Source organism: Lepus europaeus, chromosome 8, assembly GCF_033115175.1.
Source record: "Lepus europaeus isolate LE1 chromosome 8, mLepTim1.pri, whole genome shotgun sequence".
NCBI lineage: Eukaryota > Metazoa > Chordata > Mammalia > Lagomorpha > Leporidae > Lepus > Lepus europaeus.
The window spans coordinates 71,056,828-71,075,123 of record NC_084834.1 but is presented as its reverse complement, the minus strand read 5'-3'; the positions used below and the strand labels follow the sequence as shown (position 1 = coordinate 71,075,123).

General features: G+C 37.7%; 1 protein-coding gene across 2 annotated transcripts in view; it reads left to right on the top strand.

Annotated features, from left to right (window-relative positions):
* Positions 1 to 9,612, top strand: part of AIMP1 (aminoacyl tRNA synthetase complex interacting multifunctional protein 1) — a 31,539-nt gene extending 21,927 nt beyond the window's left edge. For both annotated transcript variants that reach the window (XM_062199775.1, XM_062199776.1), the window contains exons 6-7: positions 990 to 1,158; positions 8,863 to 9,612. In XM_062199775.1, the coding sequence (XP_062055759.1) occupies positions 990 to 1,158; positions 8,863 to 9,029 (336 nt within the window). In that variant the 3' untranslated portion in view covers positions 9,030 to 9,612. The remainder of the gene's footprint in view (positions 1 to 989; positions 1,159 to 8,862) is intronic.
* Positions 9,613 to 18,296: the final 8,684 nt, after the last annotated feature.

The following is an 18,296-nucleotide window of genomic DNA, read 5'->3' as shown; positions in this document are numbered from 1 at the left end:
ACAGCTGTCATGAGATTCTTCAGGGATTACATGTAGCTAATCCTTCTGTTATGCTTATGTTTGCTGTATTTTTTTGTAAATCTTCATAATGTGAAATTTTCAAGTTATGAAGTTTTTTAGGAAGGAGTATTCTTCCTGAAGACCCCCTAAACAGAATCATTTGAATTTGATCCTTAAACCCATTTTTAAAATCATGGAATTGGGGAGTAAATTTAAATATATAATATTTATTTATTTATAAAACTTTATTTATAAAACAATAAACTTTATTATGTATAAACTCTGTATTATTTATAAAATATTATTTATAAAATATTTTATTCATAATGAATGTGCCTTTATTTCTCATCTGCAGCAGTAGTTCAGTTGTTTGTTTTATTTTAAACCTGCTAATTGGGGAAAAATTGATACTTCAATTTTTAAAGATTAAATAACATTATTTTCACTTCTATAAAAAATTGTCAAAATAGCCAGAAATGCTAATTTCTGTAAGCATTATGTCTTGAGTTGTTAAATGATCAATTTTTCTTCAGTTTAGGAAATAAATATTGCCTAGTATTCCAAGTGGCCATATATGGCATATGCAAATGAGAGCATTTATTTTAGTATAGATACTAAGGTAAATGCTTTGTATGTTTGCCTGATTTAACCCTTATAAACAGTTCTTTAAGATCAGTATTATTTACCTCATTTTTCAAGGTAGCAGGAAGATCAACTGTACACAATCGAATTGCAAGTTAATGGTAGCTGAAATTTAAAACCATATCTATTTAATCAGTTATTTCTTTATTCATTCACTAAATGTTTGGGGTTACATCTTGTGCTCTTTCAACCATAATGTATGTCAGTTTGGAGGACTTTTTTTGGTTATGTTTATGCAAGGCTTTATAACAACAGTAGTTGAAACCTAGCTTATTAAATATATCTTAATGTATTCTAGGTATGAAAATTGCTGTGCATGTTTAGTTAACAATTTATGTTTCACACAGATGCAAAATCGGATGGTGGTTTTACTTTGTAACCTGAAGCCTGCAAAGATGAGGGGAGTAATCTCTCAAGCAATGGTAATGTGTGCTAGTTCACCAGAGAAAGTTGAAATCTTGGCTCCGCCTAATGGATCTGTACCTGGAGACAGGATTACTTTTGATGGCTTCCCAGGTAAGTATTTTTTACCAATTATTAAAATAATTGCAGAATTGATTTTAAGCAATATTTCTTATGTTTAAAAGCTAAAATCCGTGCCATGTATGAATTGCAAGGGTTTATTTACATTAAATGACCATTTTAAATTATTATTGAGCATTTTGAGATTGGCTTAAGATGACACATTAAATTTAAGGATGTAACTGTTCTTCCCATGAATACAGACTTAATACATCAGAGAGTTTTTATCTGAGTAAGACACTCATGTGAATACTTGTATAGCGGAAATGTGTGGCATGGATAAAGAATAGATTAATGTGTTACAGAGTCTTTTCTTTTAAGCTATAGACCTCTTCAGAATGTACCCCAGAAAGAAAAACAGATGAAAATTCAGATGTTGGGGAAAGATGTATAATTCTCAAAGTCTGTCTAATAATACACTTGCATATTCTTTACTTGATTTCAGAATGTAAAGAAAAACTCTGTTAAAATTTAATTATTTTAGCAATATAAAAGGAAGTTTCGCTTCATGTTGCATCTTTATTGTGATAGAAATGCCTTTGAGAAAGCCTATACTTTGTAGTGTATGACAAAGTTTCTTCAAGTAGATGTTTGAAGCAGAAGCCAAGGGGTGCCAGGTAGATGTAGAAGAAGAAGATCTCCCAAGAGGAAAAATAAAAATTAAAAGATTGCCATTTTCTTAAAGGTCATTCATTAGACCAGAGTAATGGGAAAGCAGAAATAAACTGGAGTAAAAGTAGAAGTAGATTCAAAAGTCACAATTAATTTGGAGAGTTGTTTGTAGAAACAACTTGGTTTAAATGGAATTGCAAGATTAATGTGACTATATAGTTGTTTTTACTCCCATGTTAACTCTTTGTAATGAAATATTAGAGTGTATTGGAGTGGTAATATTGGAGTGGTAAGGTAGAAATTATGGATGGGAGGGGCTGGCACTATTGCATAGCGAGCAGGGCCACTGCATGTGATGCCAACATCCCATGTAGGGCTCCAATTTGAGTTCTGGCTGCCGACTTCTGATCCAGCTCCCTGCTAATGTAGCTCGGAAAGCAGAAGAAGATGCCCCAAGTGCTTAGGCCCTGGAAGGATGCACAAATGTTTGCCCTGGGTGCTTGGGCCACGGGGGAGACCTGGAAGAGACTCCTGTCTCCTGGCTTTTTCCTGGCCCGGCCCTGGCTGTTGCGGCCATCTGGCTAGTGAGCCAGTGAATGGAGGATCTCTCTGTCTCTGCCTCTGTCCCTCTCTCTCTCTCTCTCTCTCCAACTCTGCCTCTTTCTCTCTCTCTCTCTTATTGTGCCTTTCAGATAGATAAAGTAAATCTTTAAAAAAAAAAAAAAAAGAAGAAGAAATAAAAAATATGGATGAAAGCATGGGTTAATCTCCCAATCAGTAGTAGGCTTACTAACACAAAGCATCTTTTTTGCTTTTTTCATATATCCATGACTTTGAATGCATGTGCATGTCTTGAACCCTGGAACCTGGAAACCAGATGGTCTTTTCTCTAAACTCCCCCCCCCCTTTTTTTTTAATGGTAAATTGGGTTTTGAGAAAATCCCAGTCTGAATGATTTGAAAGAAACCTGATGGGTTCAGATTCTAAGAGCATATGTGATCAATGCTGTACTCCCACAGTATCTAAACACTTCCTAAAACCTCCCACTTTTGGGTAAGCCATCACATATATACGTGACTGACCTAGTTAAATTCTATTTGGAAGTCTTAGTCACTAAATCAGAATAGAGTTACAGTGAAAGAAACCTTTTTAAGATTTAGAATACACTGAGAAAAGCAGCCGAAATAGATAAATGCTGACTTATTTTTCCAGATTTAAGATTTTTTATTTAAATATTTCAGATCATACATGCATATAGTTCTACTTTTTGACATAGATTGTAGAGTCAGGTGTTTTGAACTAGAAGAAATCATCTACTTTAATTCACTTTATTGTAATTTCGGAAACTGGTCCAACAAAATTGTTAGTAGCTTAAGATTATAGAGTTAATGGAAGATTTACCATAGATTTGACTGAATCTCTAGTACTGTAGCATTTTTGTTTGTTGATTGTTGCTTGCTATGAATTAACATGGACTAATTAATGAAAGCTTATAGTTCCTTTATTATTATGACCATTCTTACTCACTTATAAAATTAATAGTAAGTACTTCAGCATTTGAATCAGTTTTTACTATCTGAATATTACTGTTGATAAATTAATAGGGAGAGTAAGGTGATATCTCATTGTAGTTGGGATAGGCATTTCTTTGATGCATAGTTAAATTTCTTTGCCGGCCATTTGTATTTCTTTTCTTTTTCTTTTTTTCTTTTCTTTTTTTTTTTTTTTTTTTTTTTTTTTGACAGGCAGAGTGGATAGTGAGAGAGAGAGACAGAGAGAAAGGTCTTCCTTTTTTGCTGTTGGTTCACCCTCCAATGGCCGCTGCGGCTGGCTCATCGCGCTGATCCGAAGCCAGGAGCCAGGTGCTTCTCCTGGTCTCCCATGGGGTGCAGGGCCCAAGGACTTGGGCCATCCTCCACTGCCTTCCCGGTCCATAGCAGAGAGCTGGCCTGGAAGAGGGGCAACCGGGACAGAATCCGGCGCCCCAACCGGGACCAGAACCCGGTGTGCCGGCGCCACAAGGCGGAGGATTAGCCTGTTAAGCCACAGTGCCGGCCCATTTGTATTTCTTTTGAGAAATATCTGTTCAGATGCTTTGCCCATTTCCTATCTGGATTGTTTTGTTTATTTTTGTTGTTGAGGTTTTTTTGTTGTTGTTGTTCTGTTTTTTTTTTAGGTCCATATATATTCTAAATAATAATACTTTGTTAAATGAATATGTTGCAAACTTTTTTTCCATTGTGTCAGTTGTCTCCACTGTCAATTGTTTCCTTTGCTATGCAGGGTCTTGCTAATTTGATGTAATCCTATTTTTGCTTTTGTTGCCTGTATTTTTGGTGTCTTATCAAAGAATTGTTGCCTATACCAATGTCTTGAGATGTAGTGCTTTATTTTACATGATCTCTTTTGCATTGTGAAACTTCAGATAATTTCTGGTATACTTTTGATATATATTTGCTGGTATACTTTTGATAGTCACTGAATGAGTTTAGTGACTAAAGATTGATATATTTATGTTACATGTATCAGACATGGTATAGAAATTGCAGTTGGTTTTCAAACCTTTGAATTGTTATTTGACCTTGAAAGTGTTTTCATACTTAACAGCTATTTTCTCTAACTGCAAGACCAAAAACTTTCTTCAATCTTAAAACATATCAAATAATACTGTATAACAATAACTAAACTCTCTCTCTACCCACATGTTAATATCTTAAGTTAATAGTTAATCACAGAGCTTAGGTTTAACTTTTGAATCCATGTTTTCTTAAATAACAAAGTCATCTACACATAATTCCTCTTCTCATTTCAGCGGGTTGATCTCCCCACTGCTCCACCAGAACTGTTCTAGTTAAGAGCACTACTCACTCTAAAGCTAAAGACCAGTTCTCCATCCTTTTCTTTTCCTTCTTCTTTTTTTGAACAATGTTTATTCATTTTTAGTTGTTTGAAAGGCAGAGTGAGAGAGAGAGTGAGGGAGAGATATCTTCCATTTGCCAGTTCACTCCCCAAATGCCTACAACAGCCAGAGCTGTACCAAATCAAAGCAGGAGCTAGAAACTCCATTTATTTCACCCATGTGGGCAATAGGGTACTTGAGCCATCATCTCTCTGCTCCCTCCCGGGTGTATTAGCAGGAAGCTGGAATGAAAGCAGAGTTGATTCTCAATCCTAGGCACTCTGGTTCGGGATGTGAGTGGTCCAAGCAGTGACTTAACACATTGCACCACAATTCCTGCCCTCCTCTTTTCTTTTTCTGTGCTTATCCCTTGGCATTTTTATCCATTTACCTATCTGACCTGCCCAGTGGACTTCTTCGGTGACATGTCCCAATCTTTCTCCTGGAGTTTCCATTTTCCAGTTTTCCCACCTCATTTGAAGGCAACTGCATTCTCCAAGTTGTGTAGCTGTTTTTCCCATACCCTATATCTCCTCAAAGATAGTGCCTCTATCTTCTGACCACATCTAGGATCATTCTCATTTTTTATCACCGTTATCACCCTGGTCCCAGTACCAACATCTCTTATCAGGATATTTTCAAAAGCCTACTACTAACTGATCTCCCCACGTTTGCCCTCATCCTTTTTCCATCTGTCTTCAAATACAACAGCCAGAGTGATATAGATCAAATCATATTCCTTTGCTCAAAACTGTTTGCAAGTTATCCTTTTCACTCAGATCACAGGCCCAAATCTTTGTATTGCCCATCTATTAATCTGCTCTATGCTAAGTTTTTCTCATGTACTGCACTTGATCCCCAGATCACTACAGGGCTTGCTCTTTCATTCTATTCAAATCTTTTCAGATGTCACCTTCTTTGCGTTATTTTTCTCCAAAGCACCTATCACCATCTAAGATACTGTACATTATTTATTATCTGCCCATGGAAATATAAATATCATAAAATTCCTTTTTTTTTTAAAATTATTGTCTGTTATATTGCTGGCATCTAGAATAGTGCCTGGCATAAAATAGTTCATTAAATGGATCATTAAATAAATAAAGAGAAACTTAGTAGTAATACTGTTTTTTAAAATACAAGATTTGGAGAAAAGTCTTTAGTATTGCCAAGGTCATTCTTTCACACCACTAAACCACTTTTTTTTTAAAGATTTATTTATTTATTTGAAAGTCAGAGTTACACAGAGAGAGGAGAGGCAGAAAGAGAGATGTCTTCCGTCCGCTGGTTCACACCCCAGATGGCCTGCATGGCTGGAGCTGCGCCAATCCGAAGCCAGGAGCCAGGAGCGTCTTTCAGGTCTCCCACGTGGATGCAGGAGCCCAAGGACTTGGGCCATCTTGTTCTGCTTTCCCAGGCCATAGCAGAGAGCTGGGTTGGAAGAGGAGCAGCCGGGACTAGAACCAGCATCCATATGGGATGCCGGCACTTCAGGCCAGGGTGTTAACCCACTGTGCCACAGCGCCGACCCCTACTAAGCCACTTTTGCATATTGGTTAACTCTGCAAAATTAATTGGCTCCTCTTTATGAAGTTACATTTTAGTTTTTGTATAAGAGTTGGTAATGGTTACAATTATTATAATTCAAAAATTCAATTAAGCATCAAATAACTGGATTGGAGTTATTTATGGCCACTTTAGATTTCATTGGTCAGTGAGCACATGGTACCCAAAAATGACCTAATTAAAATGAAATTTCCAGTTCTTTTCCAGACATGTGAGTTTCTAGATCTCTTGGGTTTGTATTTATTGCTTCTATAGATTTTTAATGCTAGGAGGATTGTTACAGCTTTTTACATTTTTACAAGCCTTTCTGGACTTTATCCTCTCTAAGCCAGTTCCTATTCCCTGTGTGTTTAGAATGACTTGGCCTAAAATAATCATTGAAATGATTTGTTCTCTTACAATATATGTAACCATTTCCAAATGGTGATTGTTGGCATCGTTTAGCAATTTCAGAGACTGCACTTTTTAGCTTTAAGAACTTGTATTTATATCATCACTTACCTTTAGATAACAATATCAAAGAAGAAAAAAAATGGCTGGGAAAACACGATCTGCACTAAAGATTGTGCACACAGAAATGACTGAAGATTTCTCTGGGAAACAGAGTTCATATTAAAGAAGAAATCCTTTTAAAAATTGGTGTATTTTTCACGGAGGGTGTTTTAACTTTAATTTCAAGCGAGCTTTATGCCCTACAAAATAGTATTTGTTAAAAAACATTTTGAGTATGCTGAAGGTTTAACACTTTCATCCAGGACTTTTATAGTTCTGATTTAGACCCTCTATCCATGATGTAATAGGTTTTGTTTATAATCTTAATTGTGTAGTCATCTGAGCACCTTTCAACGCAATGACAGCTATTTATTTTTAAAATAAATTGAGTTATATAACTTGTAAAATTTTCTCATATAATTAGAAACAAGCAAGAGTGTAATTTATAGACCTCAGGGTAGTATTCAATGTTTAAATTAATTTGAAGCAGAGATACTGCTGATTTTTTGGCATTATTATTAGTAATATACATGTGTTTAACATTTTTTAGTTTACCAAACACTTCCATGATCCTTTTCAAATAGTAAGCATCAAATGACTTGTTGAAGTCTCACAACCACATTTGTAATGTTCAGGTATTAAGTCTGTGTATTAAAGGTAACACTCAAGCTTTGGAAATTGCTTGTATTTATTTGCAGTTTATTTTAGTTCATATTTTTGTTCCTTGATAATTATTGCAGTCTCAGATCTTGGTTACACAAGTGCTCAGATGATCGGGAAACCTTTTTGAGCCTCAGCTCTTACAACTGTTAAGAAGGAGTTTTTAGTGGTACCTATCTTGTGTGAGTTGTGTGAGCTTTAAATTTTTGAAACATTTAGCCAACTCCCTGGGTTTTAAATTAAACCTGTGCCTCATCTAGTCTAGTAGTCTGTCTTTCACTTTTATTTTTCATGGCTTCTTAAAAGGTGGATATATCATTTAGTGGACTGTTTTGTCATATCTAGAAACCTGCATGTTAGAGGGCAGTGTCACATGTGCTTGCCAATTTTGTAGTCCCTGAAGAGCTAATCAAAAACAAAACCACGGGCCAGCGCCGTGGCTCATTTGGTTAATCCCTCTGTCTGCGGTGCCGGCATCCCATATGGGTGCCGGATTCTGTCCTGGTTGCTCCTCTTCCATTCCAGCTCTCTGCTGTGGCTCGGGAGGGCAGTGGAGGATGGCCCAGGTGCTTTGGCCCCTGCACCAGCATGGGAGACCAGGAGGAAGCACCTGGCTCCTGGCTTCGGATTGGCACAGCACTGGCTGTAGCAGCCATTTGGGGAGTGAACCAACGGAAGGAAGACCTTTCTCTCTGTCTCTCTCTCTCTCTCTCTCACTGTCCAACTCTTCTTGTCAATTTTAAAAAAAATAATGTGATCAACCAATTTAGTTATTAGTTTTGTTATTTTGTTACTCCTCTGTGTTATGGGCAGGGAATAAACACCACTTTACATAATAATATACAATCAGAATTTAGAATGTATGTAGTTGCAGCACTTTAAAAATTCCTCTCAAGTAATTCTGAGTATTTTTGTGTGAGAGTCACTCAAAAAAAAAACTTAAAAGGTTTTTATTCCCATGATTATGGAATTATGCTTCAGTAGTATCCTTTTAACCTCCAGGAAAGTCGTTAAAGTTCTGATACTTGAGAGATAAGTGACTTTTCTGCATTGTTTTTTGAACTGATTTTTTGTCCCCAGAATTATTGAACATCCCCAGATACTAAACTTAGGTTATGTTAAACTTTTCTGTCTTCCTATCATTAAGTAGAGAATTGTATGCCATGATAAAATGAATAGTTTACACTTTCCTTTTACTGATTTAGGAAGCAAATTCATGTACTAATATAATCAGCAAAAGTATTATGAGAATAAAAAATAATATCTTTAACCTTCATAAGGAAGATAACCATTTTATTGATCAAGAATATAGACTGCTGACATTGTAAAAATTAATGTAAAGGGCTAATTAAGTCTAATAATGGATTGTGCTGCCAAACAATTCACTGGAAGTTTCTATGAATGATTTCTTTAAAAATACTTTTGTCTTATTAGTTATGTAATTTCCTTGTGTATTTTCCCCATCACAGGAGAGCCTGATAAGGAGCTAAATCCTAAGAAGAAGATTTGGGAGCAGATCCAGCCTGATCTTTACACTAACAATGAGTGTGTGGCCACATACAAAGGAAGTCCCTTTGAAGTGAAAGGGAAAGGAGTGTGCAGGGCTCAGACCATGAGCAACAGTGGAATCAAATAAAATACTTCCCTTACTGGAATACGCTGGAGGGAACTTTAATAATAATAAAAAGTACCATGTTTGTCACTAGACCCAAAATATGACTGGTCATTTTTGTGTCATTTCTTGTTTAGATTTCACTAACCTTTAACCTTTTATATGTTGTTTTTGATTGGGGAAGCACTACAATTTTTTTTCCTAGAGTTTTTGATCATATATAATAGAGGGAAGAAATTGCATATGTTTTGTGATTATTTGTTTTGTAGTGAGGATACTGGTTAGAAGGTTGTTTTTTCTTCATACATTTAGATAACTTGAGCTAAATTAATATCTAGTTTTTTATTTGTCAGAACATGATGCATGAAATTTAAAAACCTTGGATTTTTAGTATATTGTACACCTGTATTTTAAATGTCCTTCTTCAAAAATAACTAGTTGGGATTTTTATCAGACTTACTATAGGCATATTGTAATGATACCAAAAATGATCAATAATAAGAGCCAAACATGAAAACTAGGAGATATGGCATTTAAACATTGTGCTTTATTGCCAAAGTGACCCTTGATTTACAGCGATTAAAGTGACTTTAAATATTAAAACTTCCTATTGTGTATTAATCCTTTTCTCTCCATGTTACAAAATAATAATTGGTAATAAATTCTGTCAGCAGCTCTTAAGATTGATAGATTTTTCTGTTTCAGGTATCATCTTCTTGTCAGCATATTAAAAGAAATCATCGTCCAGCACTTAACAGTCATATGTGTATTACTGTGTCAAACATCTATTTTCATTTATCTTTTATATATTGTAGTAATAGTGAAAATAAACTTAGCAATGAAGAATTTGAGGGTTACCAGCTGTGAGACAGTGACTAATGTTTTGGGTTACCAAAAAGAAAGGCATCAGTGAGCAGGTGTTTGCCCTTGCATTCAAGATGCCTATTAGGACATAGTGGCTGGATTGAAGTCCTGGCTCCAATCTCTATTCCAGCTTCCTTCTAATGTGCACCCTAGAAGACAGTAGATGGACAAGCTCAAGTAGTCGATTTCCAGCCACATTAAAAATCCATGCCAGGAGCCTATGTTGTCCACAGCAGGTTAAGCCACCACTTGGAACACCTTCATCACATAATCAGAGTGCTAATTTGAGTTCCAGGTACTCCACTTTTGATCCTGCTCCCTGCTAGTGTGCCTGTGAGATGATTACTGAAGTACTTGAGTTCCTGACACCCACATGGGAGACCCAGATGGAGTTTCTGGCTTCATCCTGGCCCAGCCCCAGCTATTGCAGCCATTTGGGGAGTGAACCACCAGATCCATGATTTTTCTATACCTGTCACTCAACTTTTCAAATAAATAAATATTTTAGAAAGGAAAGAAAATCCATATCAAAGAGCGCTGAAGAGAGAAAGCAGTTAATGAGAAAATTTTCAAGTTGTATAAAAGTATTTATTAAGTTATCCAGCCCCTGTTCTGTTTTATTTGTATAGCAATGCTAAGGGAACCTCTTAAGGAATCAACAACAACAACAACAACAACAAAATGGTGTTGTTAGTGAAAAGGAGTTAACTTGTAGCTGCTGACTGGTGTTCCGCCCTTTAAGGATTTCAGCATGGGAGGTGAATTTAAATCACAGGCAGAGGCCGGCGCCGCGGCTCACTAGGCTAATCCTCCACCTTGCGGCGCCGGCACACCGGGTTCTAGTCCCGGTCGGGGCACCGATCCTGTCCCGGTTGCCCCTCTTCCAGGCCAGCTCTCTGCTGTGGCCAGGGAGTGCAGTGGAGGATGGCCCAAGTCCTTGGGCCCTGCACCCCATGGGAGACCAGGATAAGCACCTGGCTCTTGCCATCGGATCAGTGCGGTGCGCTGGCCGCAGCGCGCCTACCGCGGCGGCCATTGGAGGGTGAACCAACGGCAAAAGGAAGACCTTTCTCTCTGTCTCTCTCTCTCACTGTCCACTCTGCCTGTAAAAAATAAAAAATAAAATAAAATAAATCACAGGCAGATTAGCTGAAGCCTCCTGAGTGGTTTTGGTCATTCATTTCTTGATGCCTGTATAAATATGTTGTAATCTCAACCAGAATAAAAAGCCCCTTGCATCATACTTTCTCGTGCAAGATTGTCCACTGTCTTACAGTAAGTGTTGAGTGCTAACTTCATCTAAAAAATCCATGTGTAGTATTTCAAGATGAGTCATTTTCAGGACATATTGATTAAAATATAAAATTAGATTTTTTATGCCTTCCTTTTACTAAGAACATCAAATATCCACCAAACAGAATTTGTTACCTTGTTAAAAAAATAGGTAAGTTCTTATTTAGAAAATATTTAGTTTTCAGTAGTCATGGAAGTTGAATAACAAGCATTTGACCAAGGTAGATAATGTAGGAAAAGGAAGGCCCATGGCTAGCAAGGGGCTGTGCAAACCAAGAGTGTGTTCAGCCAGTTTCATACTCTGGGTCTTAGCTCTGCAGGTCCACAAACCTGCACCTGTAGATGACCCTCAGAGGTGCTGAGTTTATTCAATTTAAATAGTATTGGTTTTGAAGCCAGATTGCCAAATTTTGGTTCCAGGCTGTACACCAAATAGCCTCCATATTCCTTACTCCTCTCATGTATAAGATGAAAATAACAACAGTGTGTAGTGTATTGTGAAGTTTATGTGAACCTACTGAAATACTACCTGGAATCCATACGGTGTTGATACCAGTTTCTGATAGCGATTTCCCTTTCCAGAAATTAGTGTTATCCCTTCTGTCTCTTCTGGGTATCATTTTCCTGAGAAATTGAATTCTTGTTCAAATGATTACTTCTGGAAATGAAGACCATGTATCAACAGAACTGATTGGTCCTTTATGCCAGATAGAACTTCTGTTCCCTCATTGGAGATATTCCTTACTTAAATTTTCCCTTTCTTTCCTCGTAAGATGGCCTGGTTCTAAGTGTAAGCTTTGTTACCTAGATTCCAAATTAAAAAAAAAAAAAAAAAACTAGGGGAGGCAGCCTGATATGTGTAACCAGACAATAATATTGCAATTTGCTATCCTGTGGTGATAATCTATCCTCCAAAAATTTATTGAGTTGCTCACAAGTATAAAGAGGATATAGTAATAACTTCTGTCTACACTTCTGGATTTTATTAGTTATTATGAAGATATTTAGTATTTTATAGCTTACAAGGTGTTTTCACATGTGTCATCCATTTCTTTTTGTTTTTCAAATTTATTTATTTGTATTTGTGTGAAAGGAAGAGCAACAGAGAAAGAGAAACATTTCATCTGCCAGGTTCACTTCCCAAATGCCTGCAGCATCCAGTGCTGGACCAGGCTACAGCCAGGATCTCCGTCTGGTTCTGCTTCTGTGGTGGGGACCCAATTATCTGAGCCATCACCTGCAGCCTCCGAGGATAACATTAGCAGGAAGTTGGATCGGAAGTAGGGTAGTGCATCGAACAGGCACCCTGGTATGGGATGTAGACATCCCAAGAGGCAGCTTAACCTGCTGGACCACAATGCCCATCCCTCATATCCATTTCTGAACTCGCTGAGACATCTCAGTTATTATGCTCTAAGGAATCAACAGAAAAGTTAAATGCCTGTACTAAACTGAAACTAAATCTTCATCCAATCCTTCCTAGTCTGTCTTCTCCATTACAACATACTTTCTTCCACATTTTTTTTTTTTTTAATCTGACAAGCAGAATTACAGTGAGAGAGAGAGTAAGGTCTTCCTTCCCTTGGTTCACCCCCAAAATGGCCACTACGGCCGGTGCACCGCGCCGATCCGAAGCCAGGAGCCAGGTGCTTCCTCCTGGTCTCCCATGCTGGTGCAGGGGCCAAAGCACCTGGGCCATCCTCCACTGCCTTCCTGGGCCACAGCAGAGAGCTGGACTGGAAGAGGAGCAACCAGGACTGGAACCCGGCGCCCATATGGGATTCCAGTGCCGCAGGCGGAGGATTAACCAAGGGAGCCACGGCACCGGCCCTCTTCCACATTTTTTAAATGGTCGTATAGTTACTTTCATCTGAAAGATTTGACTTTTTTTAAACTGTAGGAAAAAAAAGGAGAAATTAAAAAAAGAAAAAAAATCACCTAAACTCTAGTAGTTCATCTAAAGAAATGAAGGTAGTTCCTTTAATGGAATATTTAAGAGATTGTAAAGGAAGAGATGAGATCATTAGCACTCCTATGGGGTGCTTATGAAAATAATTAATTTTTTTTCGTTTTTCTGTGGGACTTTGTAGGATGAATTCACTTGGCAAAACCAGGTTCCTGTTACTAGTAGTTGTTGTTTTCTCAAAGACCATGTGCCTTCATTCTTTGAGTGGTGCACGATTGTTGAAGTCCCTAAACCCATGATGGTAGGGTATCCCCACTACCAATATATGAGAGAAGTCACTAAGTTATAGATAGGTAGGCAGACAGACAGACAGATAGATAGGTTCAAAGTAGGAGCACTGCATTATAGGGACACCCCATTATACTACTAGGATGAAAAGTGAGAGTTTATGATGGTAAACATGCCCATGTGGGAAACGAAACTTTGTTTAGGAATCAACTTGATAGAATGGAAAAGAGTGACATATTTTTGTTTATTGTACTTTTTATAGTTACAATTTTTTCCCTTGTATGAGTCTTGGCAGACATAATTCATAGGAGAATAATTCCCCCCCAAAAAATTTTTGGATGACGAACCCAGAACAATGAAATAATTGTTGGTTTGAAAGTGAACCATCTGGAATTTCAGAGTGTGAATTACTTATTGTATGTTATTACACCCTTATATATTCCTTTGTTTGTTTTTTTTTCTTTCTAACTTCCACCTCCCACCTAACACACTCTATTCCCAATTCACTAGAATTTTAAGTAAAAAGTGTGTGTGTGTGTGTTATTTTAGGTCTTCATCAACATCATTTCCTATCTGGCAGGCAATCGCCCTTAGCAACTGGAGCAGAAACAAGCCTGCGGGTTAATAATTGCAAGGAGAAAGAATAATCCAATTTAATAAAAGACTAACTCTTCTTCTCACCTTTCCCATGGCTGCATAATGCCTACAGAATTGTCCATATAGTAGGGCTTAATATCTGCTTATTTTCTCCATGGCCGCCTTGTGATGTCTAGGCAGCTCTAAGTTTTACATTTGTTTTTGTAAGTTGTCTCATTAGAATATTATACATCCCAGTAGAGAAATGCTCTCAATCTATATGTCCACTTAAGTTTTCAACCCCGAGATTACATATCTGGCTGATACTTGTTCATTTAAAACCCAGTGAAATTTTCACACCTGGGGAATTTGGAAAGAACAGTGCGGAAGTCAGCCAAAATCAACACCATGACTGGATTTCTCTTTGAGAAAGATTAATGAAAAATGCAAACTAAAAGTCACTTTCAATAACTTTAGCAAAAGAGAATGATTTGAGTAGAAATGACTTTTTTTGATAACCTGTTTCATATGAAAAGATACCATTCTCTTAAAACAGCACATACATTGAAAACAAAAACTTCAAGTGCTTGAGAAAAAGTCATACTTTTAAACTAAAATTTGAGTGAGAATCTTGGAAAAAGCAATGTCCATTAAAAACATTAGCCCTATGTAAATAAGTCTTAAAACTAGTAGAAAATCTGAGTAAAGTTTTATGAAAAAGGCAAAATACAAATAGTTTAAAAAAAAAAAAAGACCAAAATTGCAAATGAAGGTGATGTATCCAAAAGAGTACCCAGCGGGAGTCAGAGCTACGGGGTGTTTGGGCTAGTCACTAATGTCTTCAGAGAGTATGCTGTATTAGACTCTAACCCCAGCTGCTGAAAGATACTGAGGACACTATCTTCTAATCCTCTCAAATGTTCAAAGCACTTTCAAATATAAAGTTGGGTAGAGGTTTTTGACTTCCACATTAGAATAATGGGCATCAAGGGGGATATGATGAAAAATTCAAATAATAAGCTAGCAGGAAAGGTGGCAGGACATCAAAGACCAACTTTGGGGACATAATTTGATTTACCTGGAGTTCATCCCAGTCACAGGGTTCTTCTTTGTAAATTGTAATTATCTCCAGAAATGCTGAGACACAAACTGTTGCAGGGAAGAAGCTGAACAACCAGACTCAGCTGAGCACAGCAGCAACATGTTTGATTCAGTATCTCACCAATCAGGATTTCACCACCGGATCTCTGATTAGCCGTTCACTTCCCTACATCCACTGTGCTGATTCTTGGGCAGGACTAGGGTTTCACTGCACAGTAGTGTCTGAGGAGTGTATGTCTAGAATTTCATGTCTCATGAATACTGTGCTAGAATTCAGAGAATATTGGAGAAATACAGTAATGGGAAAGATGGGGGGGGGAGAAACGGAGGGAAAATGATGAGGAAAGAAATCTTCTAATATTTGCATGTTAAATTATAAGACATGTTTAACTACCAGGTGATATGTAATGTTAAGTGGTAGCAAAGAGCTTGTGAAACAAAAGGGGCAACCAGCAAAGGGAAGTCTTGAATTAAATGCACTGTTTCCACCAAATCTATCAATATGGGGAAAAGAAAAGTATTCCACAGATCCCTTCTCTGGGGAGGAGGGGAGAAAGAGAAAAGGATGTAGGGAGGACATGAACATATTCTAAATATCCTAATCTAATAGCTGAGGGGATAATGCAGTGGGAAACGATTGGTTAAGTGAATAGTTACTATTCTGTATAAAACAGTAGAAGGATGTACCTGGTTCTGAGTTCAGGGACAAGAAAATTGCCATTGATGGAAGTGAATTAGAATAGAATTTCTGAATTATCAAGAAGAAAAATGGAGTTAATACCAACCATATCAAATCAGTAAATCTAAGGAAAATACAAAAATATGAAATAGAGTAACAAAAAAGCAGGTGTTGTGGCACATTGGGTTAAACTATCACGTGGGATGCCTGCATACTGTATCAGAGTGCCTGGGATCATGTCCAACCTCCACTTCTGATCCAATTTCCTGTTAATGCACCTGTGGGGCAGCAGACAATGGCCCAAATACTTGAGTTCCTGCTGTCATGTGGGAATCCAGATGAGTTCTTTGGCTCCTGGCTTTGGCCTGGCCCAGCCTCAGCTATTGCAGACATTTGAGGATGAACCAGTGCCTTGCTCTCTCTTCCTCTCTCTCTCTTAATCTCTGTCACTCTGCTTTCCAAATAAATCAATTTAAAAGAATAAATGAATAAAGTAATATCAAATAAATAATAAGCATAAAGTAAGATGGAGAAACATCGTGTATTCTTGTAAGACCTACAAAATAGCATGTTACTAATGCACACAAATGATATAAGAATACATATAAATTAACATTTGACAGTAGCCAGAAAATGTTATGAAAAAAGAAAAATAACATGATTTTAAAAACCTCCTACATAAACCATTACAATTAAACATATTCCTTAAGTAAAAGTGCTGTAGGGAGGAAGCTAGCTAGCAAGCAGTGCTTAGGATTGCCAGCTTGGCAATCTCCAGTGAGTGTATCACCCAAACCCTACCCCAATTCATGCAGAACATACGAGGTTTCACTGCTCAAAAACCAGTACCAAGTGCATACTTGCAATGACCTTTAGTTCACTATAATGCCATTATAGCAAAGTTACCATATATTACATTCCCACTTTCATCATGCACATGACATTACGACACTTCGACAATTTTTTAAAAAAAAGGCAAGAAAACAGGCAGGACTCAGTACTCATCCCAAACTTCACCCTCTCCGAACATCAATTAAGCCCTATTCCAGACACCACCCACTATGTTTCCAGATCTTATAAAAGGATGGTCCTTGGTGTTGTGGTATAGTGGGTTAAGCTGCCACCTGGGTTGCCAGTATCCCATATGCATGCTTATTCAAGTCCCAGCTGCACCAAGTCCAATACAGCTTCCTGCTGATGGCCTGGGAAAACAGCAGAGGACAGTCCAAGTGCTTGGGCACCTGTCACCCACATGGGAGACCTGATAGAAACTCCTGGCTCCTGGCTTCAGCCTGGCTCAGCCCTAGCCATTGTGGCCACCTGGAGAGTGAACCAGTGGATGAAAGATTCTCTCTCTCTCTCTCTCTTTCAAATAAAATAATTAAAAAAAAAAAAAGGTGGCCCTGAACCCTGTTAAATGGAACTCTCTTTCTCTCACAAGCTTTACTGAACTTGTTCCAGAGTATATACTTTTGCTTTAAATGAGTCTTGCTTCTCTAGTGACTTTTATCACGCCTGGTCCTTGAATTCCTTTTCACCTTGAGACCAGAGCCTGGACCTAGCCAGGGGCCATCTCATGACAAAAGGATTAATTATTTAACAAATAGAACAAATACTTCTGGCTATGAATCTGAAGGAATGTAAAACTGGAAACTTATCTTTATCAAACATAAAAACATGACCATAAGAAAATCCAGAAATTTAGTTTTGCAAAAGCTACCACAAAAAGCTAATGGATAAATAATAGTTTTGGAAAAGTATCACAGAAAATGCTAACAGGAGCTTAATATCTGTAATAGACTTAGAGCTCTTAAATTTGCAAAGCAGGAAGAAAATTATAGAAAAATGACTGAAAGGGCGAATAATGTAAAGAGAGAGTTCATGAAAGGAAAGCCTAAATGACCAACATGCTAATATACAAGTGCTCCATTTCAGTAGTACTCAGGAAATGCGAATTAAAGTGACAGTGAGTTTTACATTTATCCAACTGGTTTTAGCAAAAGGCATTCAAGATAATGAGAATTAATGATACTATGGATATATGGCCAGTGCCATTGCTCACTTGGCTAATCCTCCGCCTGCGGCACCGGCACCCAGGGTTCTAGTCCCAGTTGGGGCGCCAGTTCTGTCCCGGTTTCTCTCTTCCAGTCCAGCTCTCTGCTGTGGCCCAGGAAGGCAGTGGAGGATGGCCCAGCTTCTTGGGCCCTGCCCCCACATGGGAAACCAGGAGGAGGCACCTCGCTCCTGGCTTTGGATCAGCGCAGTGCACCGGCCGTGGCAGCCACTTGGGGGTGAACCAACGGAAGGAAGACCTTTCTCTCTGTCTCTCTCTTTCACTGTCTAACTCTGCCTGTCAAAAAAAATGATGCTATGGATATAGAGAAAAGATAAGTTGTTGAAAATCAGGTTTGTGAAAAAATTTTTGGAAAGAACTTGGATGAGATAAGGTAAATTTATGTATGCCTTGGCTTAGAAAGTCATATATATATATATATATACACACACACCAGAATACTTGATTATTAGAAAATCATTTTGGGCAGTAGAAACTAGAATACATCAGTAGAGGAAGGAATAATTGCAT